At 42.8% G+C, this 23,071-nt stretch overlaps 1 protein-coding gene across 1 annotated transcript in view; it reads left to right on the top strand.

Moving 5' to 3' along the window:
* LOC147696851 (disks large homolog 2-like) overlaps positions 1 to 23,071 on the top strand; it is a 734,055-nt gene that overhangs the window by 594,079 nt on the left and 116,905 nt on the right. Inside the window, exon 6 of the mRNA XM_086933917.1 lies at positions 22,076 to 22,126. Coding sequence (XP_086790043.1) covers positions 22,076 to 22,126 — 51 coding nt within the window. The remainder of the gene's footprint in view (positions 1 to 22,075; positions 22,127 to 23,071) is intronic.

Here is a 23,071-nt window from a genome sequence, read left to right as displayed (position 1 = left end):
AATACACCCAATTATAGATGAAATTAATATTGCAATTCCTGTTGAAGTTCTGAAACCACAAAGGCAATATAGGCCTCCAGTCCTGTGCTATCTATCTATCTATCTATCTATCTATCTATCTATCTATCTATCTATCTATCTATCTATCTATCAATCTATCTATCTATCAATACATATATAGGAAAATCCACTATCCACAAATTCCATGCGGCAATGAAAATGTGCACTCCATCATGTTTGCCATAAATTTAGCGTGTTAAAGTTACACCACATTCTTGAAATGCAGAAGACACATGCAATACTCAATGCTTTTCGGTGATCAAGTCACCTTGGTCACAGGTGGGTAGTTGCTGCCCCCATGTACATTCCCATTGTTTTGTGAGAAACGACAAGTGTTTAACAATGACATTGAAAGATGGCTAACAATATGATCATGCACACCATTGCTGAAATTGCGACCATTTTGTAGCACTGTTGGGAGCTTGTAAGAACATGACACTGAAAAAAACAAAGGTTACTGGGACGTTATAGTTAGGGAATAGAATAAAAAAAACTGAAGTAATTGACTGAAAAAACCAAAGGTTACAGGGACATTATAATTAGACTCAAATTTCACTTGTACAAAACCAGTGAAATTCAGCAGTTATAGTTATCCGAACTAGCTATAACTTACACCCTGCAGTGCACTGCTTATGGGCTCACATATTACTAATGACATGGTCAGTGACGACACTGATGACATCTCAAATGACATCACTGATAACATCATTGATAGCATCCTCTAGTGAGTGTATGTATTTTCTAGGAGTTTATGATTAAACATATATACTAACCTAGTTGAAAAGTTAAATTAGTATACTAGGTGCACTACTCCTGAGTGATACTGCTTCTAACCTATATTACATGAGTGCCTGTGTGAATGTATGTATCCTTTTGTGTATAGGTGTATGAGTGGCTGTATGGGTGTATAAGTGGGTGTGTGTGTGTAACTGCATGGGTGAGTTGATGTATGCCCGAGAGGCATGCCTGCAGATGGCTGGAGGTGAAAGGTGACGGCCACAGCAATGTCCGAGGGCTGTCTCCTCCAAGAGGTAGCTCGGGATGATTGTGGGAGCTACAGTGAAAGCACGTTTCATCGGTGCGTGTGAGGTGAGCCACCTAGCATGGTGAGTCTGAATCCTTGTGATGATTCCAGGCCCATGGCAGGCCCGGAGAAGTTTTCCCCTGAGGGTGTGCACTCCCAGTGGAGTGGAGGTTGCTATCGACACAGATGCTACAAGTAAAGTGCAAAGACTGGACAGCTCAAGCAGACTAGACGGATACCAATTATCACTGCATGACAAGTACTGTGTCTGCAAGAATTCATCACTGATGATGCAGTAATATCGACAGCAGCCCAAAATGTGGAGGAAGCTCCAGCGCCAAAATGCTACTCGCACACCCTGGTCACAGCGCTTCCTCCATTCAGTCAGCTAAAATATCCTGCAACGGCTGCCCTGAGGTCAAGGAAGTGGATAGGTCAATTACAGCAATACTTTCGCGCTACTGGTGAAACAGAGCGAGCGGTCAAAAGATCCATAATACTGCACATGGGCAAGATGAACTTTATGATATTTTTATAGACTAATCTAATACAGGTGCAGAAGTTGATTTTGCTGTAACATGAAAAGCTTTGACTAAGCACTTTGGCCCTCAATTAAACCAGAATATAAACATTTTACACTGCATCAGGCTAGTCAGCACGAGGGGGAGTATGTAGATATGTTTTTTGGAAGGCCACACAAGTTGGCTAGCATGTGCACAGGAATAGACAAACCAAGGGAGATTAGGGGGCAACTTATTCAAGGATGCTGCTCTTCTAATCTCTGGTAGTTACTTCTGCGACAGCCAGGCTTTTCACTGGATAATATACTCATTTTAGGAAGGTCTCATGAACTGGCAGACACCCGAGGAGGTGATATAGAATCCACTTTGGCTCGCACAGCCATTGTCCCATCCACATCTGGCATGGTGAAAGTCAAAGAACACATGGAGGCAATCCGAAAGTGGCCTGTGAGATACCGTGGTGCTGCTGGTGCCAAAAAACGTAGGAAGGCATGCAATAACATCAATTACCAAATCATCCACCAAGTGGATGCCTGCCACAGAACAAGACATGCCTAAAATTTGGGCACCCAAACCATTTTGTGCAAGTGTGTCGAAGCGCAAACTGGGTATCAAACGATGGCGCGAATGGCAAGAGGTACAACAATATAAGGCAACTTTCATTGGAGGAAGGAGAGAGTAATCAGGCACTGGCCACGCATATGCATATTCATCAATTTCAAGATGAGGACGATGGTGAAGAGCTATTTACGATTTCATTTAGAGGCCAAAATAATCAGAAAAGAAGACCACCTCCCATGTGCCAGGTAGATGTTGAGGGTTTAACAATCAGTGCCCTCATTGATAGAGAAGCATCAGTAAATGTGCTTGATTTCGAGCAGTTTCTCAAGCTACACTCGAGACTTGAACTAATACCAACAAGGACAAAGATGTACACATATAGGGGATCTGTTTCCATGCCACTGCAAGGAGTAATAGAAGTGGAAATCGCCTATGGTGAGGTCAAAAACCAGATAAAGTTTCATGTTACTAAAGAGAGTTTACTCGAGCAGTGATAGGTTGCCACACAGCTGAGAACTTAGTTATGGTGTTATTCACAAGACAAGTTCATCAATCACATGCTGAAGCCATCAATGTTGAGTTCCCTGAACTATTAGAAGGATTGGGATGTTGAAAGATGTGCAAGTCAAACTCCACATGGACTGAACTGTCCAGACAGTGGACCTGCGCCACCAATATGTGCCATTGCACCTCCGGCCACTGGTTGAAGTTGAATGAGGAGGCTGGAGCAAGCTGAAGTCATAGAGAAAGTAACAGGTCAAGCTCTGTGAGTGTCACCCCTATTTATTGCTTCAAAACCCAAATTACCAGGGGCAATAAGACTATGTATAGACATAAGATTTCCTAATAAGGCCATCAGAAGAGCGAGAAATATCACTCCAACTATTGGCGAGATTTTGGTGGGCATAAATGGGGCCAAATGGTTCGCCAGTTAATGTTAGATGAGTCCATCCAATACATCGCAATGTTCTCCACCCATGTCGGGCTGAGAAGGTTCAAACACCTGAGTTTTTGGGGTGCTCTCGACAGCAAAGGTCTTCCAGGATGACACACGTGAAGCCCTATTGGGACTGGTCGGAGTAATTGATGTAAATGAAAGACATATTAATCTTCTTCAGTACCCTGGGAGAACACCATGTATAGCTACGGGCCACTTTACAGCGATTGGTGTAGCAACGGTTGACCCTTCATCACCAAAAGTGCTCCTTGTACTCCAATGAAGTGGAGTTCTTTGGGTACAGATTTTCCAAAGATGGTCTACAGGTAGGCTCTCAAAATGTTGAAGCAATCAGAGCGGCAGTCATTCCCAAAAATCCACCCGAGGTCTGCAGTTTTCTGGGGTTAGGCAATTACTGTGGGCGATTCATTCCTCAATTGACTACCTTATCAGAACTGTTGAGAACGTTAACAAAGAAGGATGCCCCATGGCAGTGGACCAGCATAACGGGCAAAGTGTGCAGAGAAGTCAATAAAGTACTGCTCCATGGAGTGACTATGGCCTATTTCAGCCCTGTGTGGAAACCTAAACTCATTGTGGATGCCAGTCCGATGGACCTAGGAGCTGTTCTGCTGCAATTGAACGAGGTGGAAGAATGGGTATTGATTGCATTCGCGAGCATGCATTCACTGCGAGGGTATGCACAAATCAAAAGGGAAGCCCTGGCTATCCAGTGGGCATGTAAGCACTTCCACCTTTACCTGCACAAACCAAGGGTTCAAGTAATTACGGATCACAAACCCTTGGTGTCCTTATTCGGGGACACAACACAGAATGGACTGCTGTGGTTTGAGGGATACCTGGAAGAACACCATGTATGGCTACGGGCCACTTTGCAGCTGCAGCAGTATTTGTTTGAGGTGGGGTACCGCCCAGGGGTAAATAGCGCCGCCTACTACTTATCACATCACCCGATGGCAGCATAAACCCGAACTCATTAAGAAAGTGATCCAGCGGTAGAAGGATTTTGTGCAAAAGATTACAGACATAGCCTGCCCTCGAGTGATATCTCTGGAGAAAATCAGTGAGGCCACAAAGTCAAACAGTTGCATTCAAATGGCAAAAGAGGCACTAAAGGAGCACCATTGCAAGAATTTCTTGGAAGAGCTTAATGGTCTCATGGAAGGTGAGCGTGAGGCAAGAACTCAACTGTGGCGTTGCCTATATGAATTAAATTAAAGAGAAGAAGGGTTCTTACTGGGTAGCCACTAGATTGTGATACCACAGAGTCTATGGATGCAAACTGTCGAGCTGGCACACCAAGGACACCAAGGATTTTCTGACCCCTTTGCAAATACAAGATTCATGGTTACTCAGGGATCCTGGTGTGTTTCACACAAAGCACTCAACCTACTGAAAGCAAGTGGAGTCTACGGGTAGATTATTGGGGATAAATGAGAATGTAACAGTGAATCAGGACCAGAATTAACAATCCCCTCAGTTATTCCTCATTTCTAAGGAGCCACTGAGGGTCCACTTGTGATCATACCCTCCTTTGGAGATACCTGTATCCCACTATTGGTAATTCTGTTGGCAGGGAAGGCATTTGCCTTCTGATTTAAAGGGTCCTCATAATGAGGCCCTTACTAATAGACAAATTCAAGCCTTGGTGCTATTTGAGTTGATATCTACACAACTGTAAAACTGCTTGCAGAACATGCATCTTCTGTTGTCACTTTTTCACAGGTGGCGCACAACTTTGGTTGCAAGAAATAAAAGTGGCCATTTTCCCAGTAAAATTATTTGAATAATATTATAGTGACCCATCTTCTCTCCCATTTGCACTGGATTTACAAATAAATATTTCCACACCTTACCTGCCATCAACAAGAGTCATATAATTGAGTTTGCTTAAAAGCAAAATGCATGAGTTCTAGACTAAAATCCACTCTACTAAAAATAAGCTATTAGCCCCATATCACCCCTCAAAAATTATCTAAAAAATACATTTTAGTTGTATTCATTCTATAAAGTGCACTTTGACATGTTCAGCTTGAGCATGGAGGCTGTGCGAGGCTGAAGTCAATCAACGATGTTGCCACCTCAGTAGGATAAGTAAGTGTTTCTATATGTGTGTTTCTCTGTTTCCTTGTTGATTGCTGAGCACCAACCCTGCCTTTTCCCGTGGCCCCTGCCTTCCAATGCTGCTCCTCCTCACTCAAGGGCTAAACTCCTTTCAAGGTTTGTAGGTCAATAACCAATGGCAGCAATTCTTAAGTCTACAAAATACATCATGGCAACGCTTAGCAATGGATGTATTCCAACCCACTGCAATACTGTGTATTTTTGGGTAGACTGCTTAATGGATTTTAGGCAGTTTGACTGATTTTTGTCTGTCATGAGTAAGCCCTAATCTCTTTCAATGCAGTTTTGATTATCATGTCTTCTCCTGTTATATAGAATGTCCTATTAAATAGCATCAACTAGTTCTGGCTTTTTTGCCAGCTTCTGGGACTTGTAGTTTGATTTTTAGCATTTTAAATATTGACTGTAAAATCCGCTTGCAAAATGATTTGGCATTCAAAATCGACACATATCCACTTGATAACTATGGATCAATATGGGAAAAAGGAAAGCAGGTGCGGAAATGAGGGAGCATATATTATAAGGAATAAAATACACCCAATTATAGATGAAATTAATATTGCAATTCCTGTTGAAGTTCTGAAACCACAAAGGCGATATAGGCCTTCAGTCCTGTGCTATCTATCTATCTATCTATCTATCTATCTATCTATCTATCTATCTATCTATCTATCTATCTATCTATCTATCTATCTATCTATCTATCTATCTATCTATCTATCTATCTATCAATACATATATAGGAAAATCCACTATCCACAAATTCCATGTGGCAATGAAAATGTGCACTCCATCATGTTTGCCATAAATTTAGCGTGTTAAAGTTACACCACATTCTTGAAATGCAGAAGACACATGCAATACTCAATGCTTTTCGGTGATCAAGTCACCTTGGTCACAGGTGGGTAGTTGCTGCCCCCATGTACATTCCCATTGTTTTGTGAGAAACGACAAGTGTTTAACAATGACATTGAAAGATGGCTAACAATATGATCATGCATACCATTGCTGAAATTGCGACCATTTTGTAGCACTGTTGGGAGCTTGTAAGAACATGACACTGAAAAAAACAAAGGTTACTGGGACGTTATAGTTAGGGAATAGAATAAAAAAAACCTGAAGTAATTGACTGAAAAAACAAAAGGTTACAGGGACATTATAATTAGACTCAAATTTCACTTGTACAAAACCAGTGAAATTCAGCAGTTATAGTTACCTGAACTAGCTATAACTTACACCCCTGCAGTGCACTGCTTATGGGCTCACATATTACTCATGACATGGTCAGTGACGTCACTGATGACATCTCAAATGACATCACTGATAACATCATTGATAGCATCCTCTAGTGAGTGTATGTATTTTCTAGGAGTTTATGATTAAACATATATACTAATCTAGTTGAAAAGTTAAATTAGTATACTAGGTGCACTACTCCTGAGTGATACTGCTTCTAACCTATATTACATGAGTGCCTGTGTGAATGTATGTATCCTTGTGTGTATAGGTGTATGAGTGGCTGTATGGGTGTATAAGTGGGTGTGTGTGTAACTGCGTGGGTGAATTGCTGTATGCCCGAGAGGCATGCCTGCATATGGCTGGAGGTGAAAGGTGACGGCCACAGCAATGTCCGAGGGCTGTCTCCTCCAAGAGGTAGCTCGGGATGATTGTGGGAGCTACAGTGAAAGCACGTTTCATCGGTGCATGTGAGGTGAGCCACCTAGCATGGTGCGTCTGAATCCTTGTGATGATTCCAGGCCTACGGCAGGCCCGGAGAAGTTTTCCCCTGAGGGTGTGCACTCCCAGTGGGGTGGAGATTGCTATCGACACAGATGCTACAAGTAAAGCGCAAAGACTGGACAGCTCAAGCAGACTACACTTTTACCACGTATCACTGCATGACAAGTACTGTGTCTGCAAGAATACATCACTGGTGATGCAGTAATATCGACAGCAGCCCAAAATGTGGAGGAAGCTCCAGCGCCAAAATGCTACTCGCACACCCTGGTCACAGCGCTTCCTCCATTCAGTCAGCTAAAATATCCTGCAACGGCTGCCCTGAGGTCAAGGAAGTGGATAGGTCAATTACAGCAATACTTTCGCGCTACTGGTGAAACAGAGCGAGCGGTCAAAAGATCCATAATACTGCACATGGGCAAGATGAACTTTATGATATTTTTATAGACTTACCTAATACAGGTGCAGAAGTTGATTTTGCTGTAACATGAAAAGCTTTGACTAAGCACTTTGGCCCTCAATTAAACCAGAATATAAACATTTTACACTGCATCAGGCTAGTCAGCACGAGGGGGAGTATGTAGATATGTTTTTTGGAAGGCCACACAAGTTGGCTAGCATGTGCACAGGAATAGACAAACCAAGGGAGATTAGGGGGCAACTTATTCAAGGATGCTGCTCTTCTAATCTCTGGTACTTACTTCTGCGACAGCCAGGCTTTTCAATGGATAATATACTCATTTTAGGAAGGTCTCATGAACTGGCAGACACCCGAGGAGGTGATATAGAATCCACTTTGGCTCGCACAGCCATTGTCCCATCCACATCTGGCATGGTGAAAGTCAAAGAACACATGGAGGCAATCCGAAAGTGGCCTGTGAGATGACGTGGTGCTGCTGGTGCCAAAAAACGTAGGAAGGCATGCAATAACATCAATTACCAAATCATCCACCAAGTGGATGCCTGCCACAGAACAAGACATGCCTAAAATTTGGGCACCCAAACCATTTTGTGCAAGTGTGTCGAAGCGCAAACTGGGTATCAAACGATGGCGCGAATGGCAAGAGGTACAACAATATAAGGCAACTTTCATTGGAGGAAGAAGAGAGCAATCAGGCACTGGTCACGCATATGCATATTAATCAATTTCAAGATGAGGACGATGGTGAAGAGCTATTTACGATTTAATTTAGAGGCCAAAATAATCAGAAAAGAAGACCACCTCCCATGTGCCAGGTAGATGTTGAGGGTTTAACAATCAGTGCCCTCATTGATAGAGAAGCATCAGTAAATGTGCTTGATTTCAAGCAGTTTCTCAAGCTACACTCGAGACTTGAACTAATACCAACAAGGACAAAGATGTACACATATAGGGGATCTGTTTCCATGCCACTGCAAGGAGTAATAGAAGTGGAAATCGCCTATGGTGAGGTCAAAAACCAGATAAAGTTTCATGTTACTAAAGAGAGTTTACTCGAGCAGTGATAGGTTGCCACACAGCTGAGAACTTAGTTATGGTGTTATTCACAAGACAAGTTCATCAATCACATGCTGAAGCCATCAATGTTGAGTTCCCTGAACTATTAGAAGGATTGGGATGTTGAAAGATGTGCAAGTCAAACTCCACATGGACTGAACTGTCCAGACAGTGGACCTGCGCCACCAATATGTGCCATTGCACCTCCGGCCACTGGTTGAAGTTGAATGAGGAGGCTGGAGCAAGCTGAAGTCATAGAGAAAGTAACAGGTCAAGCTCTGTGAGTGTCACCCCTATTTATTGCTTCAAAACCCAAATTACCAGGGGCAATAAGACTATGTATAGACATAAGATTTCCTAATAAGGCCATCAGAAGAGCGAGAAATATCACTCCAACTATTGGCGAGATTTTGGTGGGCATAAATGGGGCCAAATGGTTCGCCAGTTAATGTTAGATGAGTCCATCCAATACATCGCAATGTTCTCCACCCATGTCGGGCTGGGAAGGTTCAAACACCTGAGTTTTTGGGGTGCTCTCGACAGCAAAGGTCTTCCAGGATGACACACGTGAAGCCCTATTGGGACTGGTCGGAGTAATTGATGTAAATGAAAGACATATTAATCTTCTTCAGTACCCTGGGAGAACACCATGTATAGCTACGGGCCACTTTACAGCGATTGGTGTAGCAACGGTTGACCCTTCATCACCAAAAGTGCTCCTTGTACTCCAATGAAGTGGAGTTCTTTGGGTACAGATTTTCCAAAGATGGTCTACAGGTAGGCCCTCAAAATGTTGAAGCAATCAGGGCGGCAGTCATTCCCAAAAATCCACCCGAGGTCTGCAGTTTTCTGGGGTTAGGCAATTACTGTGGGCGATTCATTCCTCAATTGATTACCTTATCAGAACTGTTGAGAACGTTAACAAAGAAGGATGCCCCATGGCAGTGGACCAGCATAACGGGCAAAGTGTGCAGAGAAGTCAATAAAGTACTGCTCCATGGAGTGACTATGGCCTATTTCAGCCCTGTGTGGAAACCTAAACGCATTGTGGATGCCAGTCCGATGGACCTAGGAGCTGTTCTGCTGCAATTGAACGAGGTGGAAGAATGGGTATTGATTGCATTCGCGAGCATGCATTCACTGCGAGGGTATGCACAAATCAAAAGGGAAGCCCTGGCTATCCAGTGGGCATGTAAGCACTTCCACCTTTACCAGCACAAACAAAAGTTTCAAGTAATTATGGATCACCAACCCCTGGTGTCCTTATTCGGGAACAAAACACAGAATGGACTGCTGTGGTTCGAGAGATACCTGGAAGAACACCATGTATGGCTACGAGCCACTTTGCAGCTACAGCAGTATTTGTTTTGAGGTGGGGTACTGCCCAGGGGTAAATAATGCCGCCGACTACTTATCACACCACCCGATGGCAGCATATCCCCGAACTCATTAGGAAAGTGATCCCGGGGTAGAAGGATTTTGTGCAAATGATTACAGACATGGCCTGCCCTCGAGTGATATCTCTAGAGAAAATCAGTGAGGCCACGAAGTCAAACAGTTGCATTCAAATGGCCAAGAAGGCACTAAAGGAGCACCATTGCAAGAATTTCTTGGAGGAGCTTAATGGTCTCATGGAAGGAGAGCGTGAGGCAAGAACTCAACTGTGGCGTTGCCTATATGAATTAAGTGAAAGAGAAGAAGGGTTCATACTGGGGAGCCACTAGATTGTGATACCACAGAGTCTCTGGATGCAAACAGTCGAGCTGGCACACCAAGGGGTAGCCACGACCAAGGCTCATCTCCAAAGTAAGGTGTGGGCTCTGGTAAAGGATCAACTGGTGGAAAAAAAACTGCCATTCATGTCTCATTATGAGTGGTGAACCACCCGTCATACCGATCATTACTGAGGATCCCTGTAACAAACTCTGGTCTTCTGTGAGCCTGGACTTTGGGAGCTTTCAAAACAACCAAGTCCCTCTAGTACTCTAGTACTCATGGACAGTAGCACTGCTGTGGAACTGATCAGACCTATGGCTTTTGAGTGTGTGAAGCCAGCTCTGGAGAAAATATTTGCACTGCTGGGGTTGCCTGACAAGATAAAAATGGACAAAGGGCCACCTTTTGAGGGTAAGGATTTTCAGGAGTATCTCAGTCATCTCACATCAAACACCGACAAATAACTCCTCTGTCGCCCCATGCAAATGGGGAGGTGGAAAGATTTATGAGAACTCTCAATAAGGCCCTGTGAATTGAAGTAGATCAAGGAGTGGAACTTGAATGTTGCTTGCACCAGTTTCTGAGAGCCTACAGGTAGACTCCCAGAGCAATACGGGGTGTGCCCTGAGTAATCTCAGGAGAAGACTGGTTAGAGATCAAGAACCGGTAAGCCCACAATGGGAACCCACAGTTCTTGATGTGACAGCCACCCAAAGCAAAAGAAGAAGCAACAACGAGAGAACCAGCAGGAAACAAGGCTCGAGTGAGCATGTGCTTTGCGTGGGAGACAAAGTCAATATCTAAGATAGTCATCCCGGTTGGAAGTTTTGAACTCCTTTTGAGAAAGAGCCATGGGAGGTAGTCAAGATGTGGGGGACTATGATCACTGCAAAAAGAGGAGAGACGGAAGTGTCCAGAAATGTGTCATGGTTCAAAAAAATACCGGGTGGTGGGCCGTCTGTCAAAGAAGAAGATGAAATAACATGTGCACCTAATGACTGAATCTGGGAGGACTGTCCCGAAGTCCTAGAGGGAGAACGATGGAAAGCCACTAAAGTGGAGGGTCTTCCGGGGCCGTACCACAGTCGTCCGGGGCGATAGTGAGCTATGACAGCCAAGTCTCCCAGCGAGGCCATCCATATCACCTGAGAACGAACCCTCGACCCAGTCAGATGCTGAGGGACTTTGTTTGCTAAACAAGTATATAAAGATGAACACTTAGCTACCTTGTTCTTATTGTATGCTTATCTATTCTTTATTTTGTATAATTTAAGGTTATGAGGGATGTAGTGAACCACCCAGTTTCTACAATACTTTGTTATTATTTGCACCCTAAGGGCCTTGCTCGGCCCAAAGGTTATAAATAAAGGTGCCTATGCCGCTCGGGCTATTGCACGTAGTACCCTACTAAAGTGTGTTGTGGAAATATTGCTGCCAACAGGTAGGCCACCACGAGACTGGGACTTAGGTATTGACCCCCACTACACCTGTGAACAGTCAGGCACAGCAAAGTGGCAACCCTCCAGTCTTTACTCTAGCAGTGCTTTGTTCAGTTCTAGTAGTGTACTACTCTCATGGTGTCAGAACCCTTGCACATTTACTCACAGTTCTCTTTACTTAAGAGGGCACTTCAAAAGAAACCTTAGAAGTACAAAACACTCCCTTTCAAACCCAGCCCTGGCTCCAGACATCAGTGGGAGGTAAATAAGCCCTTTGAGCGAGGGCACGATGCAGCCTATACAAATGTAAAGGGTGGACATCCCTCTCTCTCCCAGCCTATGAAGACCATCAGTATGCAAATGAATGCAAATGTAACCCTGTCACACCCAAAGCTTCCCATGTGATGGTTGTCTGGAAAGTATGCACAAATGTAGCTGCCACCCAGCTGCACTCCTTGTCCTAGACAAGGAGTGCAGACAGGCTTCAAAGCACAAAGAGTCATAACCACAGAGCAATACCCACATTCTCAAACAGTAATGTAAAATCCACTTGAACCAGTAAGAATGATTTATCAGCACACCCCCAAAATACCAAATATGGTGATGCTACTCCATTGAGATCAGGAATAACTGATTAAACATGTATAAGGGAATTCCCAATGCTAGCTTATAAGAGGAGTAGGATGCACACCAGTGAGAAGCAGAAGAGGCTGTTTGTCACTATCTCGACATACCACACAATAAAGGCACACGTCCTACCCTTTACTTACACAGCACCTTGCTCATAGGGCTGCCTATGGCCTACCTTAGGGCCGACCTATATGTAGTAAAAGGTGAGTTTAAGGTTTAGCAAAGAGTAATAAATGCCAAGTCAAAAGGGCAGCAAACTGCACACGCAGGCACTGCAGTGGCAGGCCTGAGACAGGTTTGAATGGTTACGTGTGTGGGTGGCACAAGCAGCACTGCTAGCCCACTTGTAGCATTTATTTATTTATTTATTTATTTATTTATGGAATTTTTTTAGTGCGCAACTAATACCCTAAGGTGTCTAGGCGCAACACATACTCAGGATTACAGCACCAATCAGAGCACGTTCTCATTGATTGAAAAGCCAAGTCTTCAGTGATTTGCGGAAATTAATAAGGGTGGGAGCAGTTTTTATGTGCAAAGGAAGTGAGTTCCAAAGCACGGGAGCTGTTACCAAGAATCGTCTATCACCCCAAGTAGCCGTTCTTGTCCGGGGGACGGTCAAAAGATAGCTAGCTGCTGATCTTAGATTCTTTTTGGGGATGTACACCTGGAAAGCCTCTTTTAAAAACTTGGGTCCAGTCTGGTGAATGGCCTTATAGGCTATGCAAAGAGCTTTGAATTTGATCCTGCTTTCGACTCTTAACCAATGAAGATGGCGAATGGCTGCAGAGGTGGGATGTCGCCTAGGGATGTTAAGCAGGATCCGTGCTGCCATATTTTGGATGGACTGAAGTTTGTTTAAGAGATATTTGTGTGTACCAAGAAAGAGAGCATTTCCATAATCTAATTTTGAAAATACTAAAGTGGTAACTAGCGTTTTTCCTGCAGATACTGGTAGATACGGCAAGAGTTTTTTTATTTTCTTCAGTACAAAGAAAGCCGCCGAAACCACCTTGTTAACATGGCATCCAAAAGACAACCTGTTATCAAAAATCACTCCAAGATTTCTGACCTTAGTGACTGGCACCGGAGGGGGGCCCATCTGACTGGGCCACCATGTGTTTGACCATTCTGGGGAGATCGTGCCAAAGGTCATTTAATTTAAAGGCCCTGAGTATATGGGATAGCACTATACAGGGGACTTATAAGTAAATTAAATATGCTAAACAGGTCTAAACCAATCATATCATGCTTTAAGGGGGAGAACACATGAACGTTAGCACAGGTTAGCAGTGGTAAAGTGCCCAGAGCCCTAAACCCAACAGAAAGTGGGTCAGAAAGTAGGAGGAGGGCAACACTTTTGGAGATAACCCTATGAAAAGGGCAAGGTCCAAAAAAGGGCTGGACCTTTGTTTTTCCCTCTCTTTAATATACAGCCCTCCTGATTATGCAGCAGAATTCATTAACTCTCTTGGTGAAGCCATCTCCCCATATTGCCACAATACTCCAATGTCTCTGTTCTTGCAGATTTCAATTTACATATTGATGATTGCAGTGATAGCTTAGCTCAGTTCTTGTTTGACAAGTTGTCCACACTCCATCTTTGTCAGTTTGTGTCTTTTCCTATACATCTAACAGGACATACTATTGGCAAAATATTTTCTAATTCTCTTCTTGCGGTTGATGCTGCACTTGAGATGGCCTGGTTGGACAACGCACTTATTTCCTCAGTTGGATTAATTCCTCAAAGATTATGGTGGAAAGTCCTAAAATAAAGAAAACATTTGGTCCTTGGAGTAAGGTTGACCCGCACAAACTATTGAAAATTTTCTATGCCACCACTCCGAGCATAACAGCTTACATTGAAGAGGATGTGGATAAAGTCAACAAGTGGCTTCATCTGCCATGGATGTCCTTCTCTCTAGATCATGCTAAAGAAAAGAGAAGTTGTAACTAACTCGAAAGAAAATGGTGCTGCAAAAATAATTAGGAGGACAAGGAAGTGTTTAGAACTTTAGTGAAGACATAATATTAAATAATTAAAGCTGTGCAGTCTGATTTTTTTGGCTCAAAAAATTAATGTGCAGCACAGACTTTTTCACATTGCCAAGAAAATAAGTCTAAATACATGTATATGTCAATTTCATTTTTTTTTTTAAACGTTTATACCTTCCCTTCTCTCTCTGATTCACCCTGAACCTTTCTGACTACTAGGAACTTTCAAACATCCCTTTCAAGCTTCCCCCTGATTTTTAGCCATTTCACCTAACTAACAGATGCACATGACCACTACTCCCAAAAACAACTCAAAGTTTCTCTATTCTAATCAACTTCCATTATTTTACCTCTACTCAAAAAAACACTAAATGCACGAGACCCCAAAAATGCAAACTTAACAAACCTACCTCACTAAACCACAAAGAACAAAGGAAGCGCACATTACTACGCTATATAATGCTTCAATGTCTCATCAGGGTAGTAACCACTATATAAATACAATTTACAACTTACCATAAGTGAGCACAACACATTTTACTAAAGATTAAACTAGCAACTGTTAAATTGTGCTCTGGATGCACAAAGTTTTATCACGTATTGGGCAATTCTGCTTTTTATCAAAATTTGTTCTTACCATAAGCCCTCTACTTATCTTCTAAAACGTTCTTGAGTATGTATAAAAGACAGAAATAAGGAGGTAGGAGCTTATTAGTTCTAACTTCAGCCTTGAGGAACGCTTTTACAGCTCTGCTCCATCACTGAGCTGTGGAAGTTACAAATACCTCCGGAAAACATGACTCTCTTTCTGACCACAATTACATAGTAGCTGGAGTATCACATGAAGTGAGCACTGGGAGCTGAAGTTAAGACACAGTCACTGCCATAGTTTTGGGCTGACCAGTGTCTTAAGTAGTTGAAAAGATGGAGCAATGCTATTTTACCCCCATAGACAGTGGCAAGTTGGTGCTTGTCACATGAACTTTACTTTTGATTGAAGCAGTATTTGTTCGCACACCTAAAGTAAAGAGCAAAACATAACAGAATAAGGTACGCAAAGTAGCATAACAATGTAATCACAAAATGACAGGGTACATCATAACAAACCAGTTAAAAAAGAACAGTACATAACACAACAGCTATATCTTACCATTAAAGAGGATTCTAAATTATAATTCATTTGAGTGCAAACATGACATTTCTACCTGTTCCCAATCAAATGTTTGAACATATTTGATATAATAAGGTAATCAATGTTATTCAATGGGAGAGATAGGTCTTACATTAGTTAAAAGGAATTGAGGCGTTTTTCACTACCAGGACATGTAAAACCTAAACCCTAATACCCTGCCATTTAAATATAATACACCTTTTCCTATGGGCTTTTTGTGGCTACTTTAGGAGAAACATGTATGTTTTATAAAAGGAGGTTTAGGCCTCACAAAGTTTTCTATTCCCGGGTCAAATTGTCAGTTTAAAACTGCACTAAAGGCTTAAATGGCAAGCCATAGTCATGTTTTATGGTTGCCCACTAGTAGCATTTACTTTACAGGCACTGGGACATATACCCATTTTCATAGGAACTTACAAGTAATTTAAATGTGCCAATCAGTTGTCGGACAATTTCTTCATGTTTAAAGGAGAGAGCGCAAACATTTCAGCACTGATTAGCAGTGGTACATTTCACAGAGTTCGAATGCCAACAAAAGATTAATTCAGAGAACAAAGGGGGTGAGGTAGAGAGTCTGGGTAAGACCACACCAAGGATGACATGTCGAACAAGGATGAATTTGGTGGATTGTCGGATTGTAGTAACATCTTTCCTGAAAATCAGTTCTGGGTCTGCATTATATAAAGTGCCTGAGGCTCAATGGGCTTGAGCACTTGCTTTCTACATATGTAATGCCAGCACTATCCTAAAGGGATTCTCCCTCTTTTTCATAACCTCATGCAAATGAGGCAAACACTTTGCCATAAACCTTTGCATATAACAGTGACTGAACCTTCCTGCAGAGGGATCTCTGTCCTCATTGAAAGTGCAGGTTGAGGGCACTTAAAAAGACAGGCAGGTTGCTTGAAACAGGCAGTCCATCTTTCACTTATGTGCTGCCCTGGGGACAGCAGAAGTTCACAGTTTTTTAGCAATAGTGTGCACTGTCCCTGTTTGCGCCCGGCACAACACAAGCACAGACAGTGCATCCTTAGTGTAATAGAGCCCCTCGAAAGGAAATACCGGAAAGAATATGTTCACAATGCAGTTCCATGACCCACTCTATAGTAGTTTGTTTCATGCAGCATTTCTACAAAGAGGAGGAAATTAGTGAGCATGTCATCAAAACGCTTACTTTTGAAATTCTGTTCACAGTAACATGCTGGCAGATAGACTGAACCAGAAATGGTGGACAAACATTTGCTTGAACATATGATTTGGCTATTTTAGTTGAGACATTTAAAAAATGTCCAAGGCCAGAATAAATACATTAGACAGTGTATAGCAATTTTACATTGACAGTGAGATATTTTTCATCAATCTTGAACGAACCTCTGAAGTAAAAAAATGTTAGCTATGCAGTGAGTAGTCACAGAAAATGTTTGGATTTTGCACTGTTAAAATCAATGCAAAAGTGCCTAACACTAGTGCAAGACTGCCCTGTGCCAGTTCACAATTCACAACTGCCAATCAAAATCGACTGGGGTCAGGGTAATTGTCAAGGTCTAGGTTAATGATTGCTTTCCTTCACTTTTCTTGATTGATTTGTTTGATTGATTGACACAGTAATTATGGGTGTTGACAGGTGTCTCCTTAGGAGAGTCCCAAAAGAGAGAAAGAAAAGCAAAAAATACAGAAAAACTCCTTGCAATGCAGAGACGATAATAATGATGTTGAGGCAGAGTGATGAAAGGCAAAGCAGTAGAACTGCACTGAGGCATGTAGCCAAAATGTAAGCAACAAGAAGACCTGAAGAATCCAAGAAGAAAGCAGAAGAAAATAAAGCCCAAAAATAAAGGAGAAATAAATAGCTTGAAGATGCAATGAACGCAACAATAAAGAGACTTTCAGTGCATTGCGATGCATCAAGCAAAGGAATTAAACTCCTAATGTAGGCAGGAAATTACATCAAAGGATAAAGTCTGGTTTCAATTTTGGATTTGTAGGATGCTGTAATATAAAATATGAATATATATTTTATATGGTTATCCCAATTTTTAGGCCTTTTTCTGGACTCTAGCTTTGGCTCGTAATAAGAATATTTGCATTGTTACACTCCTATTCAGTGCCAAAGTGTGTTTGCTCTAGTCCTAAAATGGTACTGTCAAAAGTGTTTGCCCATTTTATCTATTTAAATTTCCTATAAGGCCATGGTATTTCCCACAGAAATTGTGCAAGTGGTATGAAAGTTAAATGTTATGTTTGGTGTGTATTTTACAATATCCACATATATGAGAAAGATATTTGGCTGCCGGGAGCACCCCTGTGACATGGATGGGCTGCAGATTAAAGGCAAGCCAACAATAAATGACAAGTAAGGGAGTGCTTTTGGAATGAACCAGGAAACCTGCAAAGCAGGTTGCCTCATGAATAAAGTAGTGGCACACTACATATTTAAAAGAGGTGCCTTCACAGTGACTACTGGCATAAATGATGTTTTCACTGTGGAGCTCTAGGCTGCATTTTCCATAGACAGGTAAAAGTGTGGTTAAACTAGTAATTCCACATTGCTTTTTGGGTAAACTCAAAAACAAAAAAAACATTTCAATGTGTTTTTTACTTTGTTTTCAAAATAGGATGCAATGAGGAAAATAATTATTTGATATCTTTAGTAAAAAGGTAACTGGAGTTAACAATTCCCCATTTGGCGAGGAATATCTATAAGACAAGTGGAAAGTGACTTGGGGGCCTGTAGCGGGCCCACCTTCCCCCCGGCCCTCCAATATGGGCCCTGGGGGGCACCTACGGCATGGTGCCTGCCACATAGTGCAGGGATATGTGCAGTGTGTTTATTTTGGACTGTGGCATGCGCTGAAACTAGCAGCACACGCCACAATACCAAATATACCAATTGCAACTGTCTTGAAGGCGGTCGCATGCTAATTCCGATGGCTTTCCTCACAAGATAGCAGTCTGACGCTCGTCCGATCGAAATCATAATCAGGCCATAAGTCCGAAGGTAAAACACTGGACAATGGCAAAGCAACAAATCCATCCTCTGCAGCTGCAACATCCAGCTTTGTTGCACTCAGAGTTTTTGTTACCAAAACCAATAGCGCAGCTGGAGCACAATGGCAATATTTTCAACTTTAAAGGAACCTCCTGAGCCTCAGCGTTGGACCTTAGCTCACTAAAGGATTTTACTTTCCATTTTGGAGACTAATTCCTAAGGTAAAAACTTTGTTCAGGACGACCTGCATTGTGTATCGAACCTTTGCTCTATTGCTGTTAGCCTCAAATTTCACCCAGATCCCAGTCACTCACTAACATGTTAAAGGTCTAAACATTTTGAAAAACAATATCTCCAATTACCTGTATCTGATTTTAATGAATCTAATGTCTATTTACTAATTTTGTTGTTTTTATTGGGTTGTTTTATTGACTTTAAAATAATACAACTTAAATTTAACATACAAATCCCTGCCATGTGTTGAGCAGAGTTTCTATTAATCTTGTGTTAGACCTAACCAGAGTGTATTTACTAAGTTTGCATGAGTAAGGGACAGTTGGCATCTTCAATTGCTTCATATATAAGTGGGCTCTCAAACCAAAACTGTACCGAGGACATGTGTTAGACTTGGCTTTTTCAGCGGGTTTACCCCAGACCTTTTGGCCTCCTGTTTTTGTTGCTTTTAGGACCGTGGGCACTTTACCACTGGTGATCAGTGCTAAAGTGCATATGCTCTCTATGTAAATTGGTATTATGGATTGGTGTTTCAATGATTGGCCTATTTGATTTACTACTAAGGCCCTAGTATCATGCACTATGTGTGCCCAGGGCCTGTAAATCAAATGCTACTAGTAGGCCTGCAGCACTGATTGTGCCACTCACATGAGTAGCCTGTAAATGTATCTCAGACCTGGGACTGCAGTGCCTGTGCACAGCTTGGTACTGCCATGTCAACCTGGCAAGTGCACCCACTTGCCAGGCCCTGACCTTCCCTTTTATTTCATTTGATTCACCCCTAAGGTAAGCCCTAGGTTTCCCTGTGGGCAGGGTGCACTGTATGTGAAAGGTAGGACATGTCCTGGTGTGTGCAACATGTCCTGATAGTGAACTACAGTGTAGTTTAATTTTTCACTATTAAAAGGCTATCTGTCCCATCGGATAGAATGGAAGTTTATTTATAACATCTTATAAGTACAACTTCCCATTGGGACAAGGTAGAAAGCCGAAGTTTAGTATGCCTGAACTCAGAATATAAAAATGCATCTTTTCGTAAAGGTGATTCTTATATTGTGTATTTGAAAATACCACTTTTAGAAGGTGGGTATTTTCTTGCTTAGCCTTCCTGTGTGCCTTTTCTGGTTTGCAGATTGACTGTCTGGCTTTGGAGGGACAGGACGTGGGGATGTCCATTCACTATAGACAGCATCTGGGGAGGTCGAGGTGTGTCCTGCCTTTCCTGGATGAGTCAATGCTGGGTTGAATAGACCTTGGTTGCCTTTAGAGTAGGAGGGAGAGGTTTCCTTGCACCTGAATGGGCCTGGTCTGCTTTACACAATGCTGTCTCCCCCTCCTGCCAGGAAGCTGGACCAGAGAGGACAGAACTGGTTTGGACTGAGCACAAACCTTTCTCCCACAAGAGAACAAAGAGAAATGCAGTATAAGTGTTGGGGCCCATACCCCAGAACTTTAGAATACTTCTAGACTCAAGAGGAACCTCTGCCAAGGAGAAGAGCTGGGAAAGCTGAAGGAGAAGCACTGCCCCTTTGCTGTGTGCTCTCTGGGATGGGCCTACAGTGGCTGTTCCTGCCAAGGAGAGGACAAAGATTTATTGTTTGCTGGGTATCCTGCTTGAAGAATATCTCCAAGGGCTTGAAGTAGAGCGTGCCACCTGTTCAGAAGTCTCAAGGACACAAAGACTTCATCACCAGCTCCCCTGAACTCCATTGCTTGGAGTTCTAACCTACCAAGAGGTGTCTGTTCCGGTGTTGGGTCTCTGGAGGTGGTTCCTGCTGCTGGGAGCTGACAAAACTTGAAGCAACTAAAGAACTGTGACTCATCTGCACCTGTTTCCGATGCAACACCACCGTGCAGGAAGAATTTCCAACCATCGCCGACATGACACTGAAGGAATGGATGCAGCACTTGCCCATGATTGGAGAAACCGTTGCACGCTCTCCAAAGTCCATGATCACCGCACTGACACCAACACAGGCCCGGCTGTGCAGCTGCATGAACCGACGCATCGTGGGACTGCAGCTGGAGAGATCAACGCAGTGCTCTTGCCGTAGCATCGAGAGCCAATGCCTCTATGATTCCTCACGGGTCGCACCGGGGCGCCAAGTCTACAACAACACCGGTCCGCAGTAAGAAACCCACACATCACACACCCACACAGTAAGATACTGACACATCACCTCCTTTTCAGTAAGGAACTCACGTATCACCTCCCCTGCATAGCAGTAAGGAACCAACGGATCACCTCCCGCGGAGCAAGGAACCAACGCATCACCTTCCCTGTGCGTAAGTAACTGACAGGACACCTTCCCTGCGGCTGTTTTTGCTTATGGTTTTGACACATCCAAGGGACTTTGTGTTGAAAGTGTTGCATCTATAGTTTGCAATGAACAGAAGTATTTTTACCTTCTAAAAGTCATAACTTGATAACTGTTTGTTGGATTTTTGTTGTTTTGGTCTTTTCGGTTGAGATAAATATGACTTATTTTTCTAAACTGGTGTGGTATCCATTTGTAGTGGTTTCACTGTATTACTGTATGTGTGCACACATGCTTTGCACACTGCCCCTGAGATAAGCCTGTCTGCTCGTGCCAAGCTACCAAGGGGGTGAGCAGGGGTTCTAACTCCATTACCCTGACTAGAACCAAGAGCCCCACTTGGACAAAGGTGCAAACCATTGCCAGCTAGAGACCCTCATTTCTAACAACATGGCAATACAGGTAAGCTGACTTAACATTAACTCTTCACTACTGGCCCATGAAAGCATCATGGCAACATGCCTGCATGTCATGCCCAACAAACTGCTCAGCAGGTCAGGTGTAACATCTGTGAGCCACAGAGGTCAGCGAAAATGTATTTAATCTCAGTACTTGTGCCACTGCTCAGCACACCCGCGACAGCTCGATTCGCCATTCGGCATGACAGTAATTTACGTGATTTGCCAGGAGCTTTCCAGAGAGATGGGTCTGGCTTGGTCAGAGGAGTAATCAGTGTGTCAAAGAGAAGCACCTTTCCAACAACAAATTATAAACTGTGCAATACCTTTGCTTACTGATCAATGATGCTGTGGAGTAGCAGGTTTCTAGGCCGAAATTGAACGTAATTTTGCACAATCTCTCCGCAGCTGACATTTGGAGCAACCTAGTTATAAATGTCATTGCCAAGCAACAAATTATCTGTAGGAGTGATGTACCATTCTCATGAATGCAGCACAGAGCAATCACTGGCAGCCTTATGATTGCATTAGCGTCGACCATCTACTATAATCATAGGTTGCCCCGAGATGTATAGATTTATAGATGTATAGAATAATTAGAGTGCAAAAACAAATGGCCTATCACTCCATAATAGACTCTAAGCACAGAAAAAACATCAATTTCTCTACCTAGAAGTCTTTTTCCAGATTTAATTTCTTTTTTATCTTATCTCGTTTTGCCAGGGGGACCAGATGACTGTATTCTCTCCTATGAGCCTGTGATGAGACAAGAAAGTAAGTAACATGCGCTGGCTTACATTTTTTTTAAAACTGTTATAAAACTTTCATGTTTGTATCCGCATGAGTTCTGCATCTGCAACAATGTTTTCCCCTGGCATTTTCATCTGGACTATATTATTACAGGTCAATAAAGCAGCATTCCAATATTTTTACTAACTGCAAATTAATTAATTATGGACAATCCTTGATGGTGGAGACCACCTGCTAAAGGTGTACATCACTTATTTTCAATTCATCTGTGTTGGCCTCATTGGTATGAGTGTGTACACCAGGTAGATGAAAGCAGTAAAATCTTTCCACCTGCACCTAACACCTTTCGGTGTTAAGGGGCTGATAAAGCCTGCTGCCTCGCCTTAAGTAAAAAGAACACCTGCAGGGGGAGAGTTAACCCTTCCAAGGAGGCGGTCCGGTGGGAACCATTGCACCTTCCCTCCAAACAGACTGGGGACACATGACAAGCAAGGAAGACAGAAGAAGGCATGGCTTCGATGAGCAGCTTCCATCCTGCAAGGTGAATTCAATATTCTTGCAAATAAATGGTTGTGAACAGCTGAGAGTCAGCCGAGTGACAAAGGGAAAAGAGGTTTTTGTAAAGCATTCATTCAGCAGGTGAGCTGTGATGATTGTGGTCAAAGTTGAAACATATTTGCATATAATGTTCACAAGTAACCCAAAAAGACAAAAAAATGTATGAAAATAAACATGATTGTGTCCCTGTACACCACAAAGCTCTCAACCTAATTTATACGGGGTTCCAGTGGTAGCTGCTCTTGCAGCTACTGCATTCAGAAAGGTTTGTGCGAAGGGTGCTAGGGGACCACCCATGTTAGACCACATGCTAGGGAGATCACTGGGCCGTGCCGCATCACATGGCACACCAGGGAGTGTCCTTGAGTAAAAAGTGTCAGTATATGACTGGGAGGCCATGGAGCAGTGTGC

This window comes from Lissotriton vulgaris, chromosome 8 (assembly GCF_964263255.1).
Source record: "Lissotriton vulgaris chromosome 8, aLisVul1.2, whole genome shotgun sequence".
Lineage (NCBI taxonomy): Eukaryota > Metazoa > Chordata > Amphibia > Caudata > Salamandridae > Lissotriton > Lissotriton vulgaris.
The sequence above is the reverse complement of the archived record's forward strand: the minus strand, read 5'-3'. Positions and strand labels throughout refer to the sequence as shown.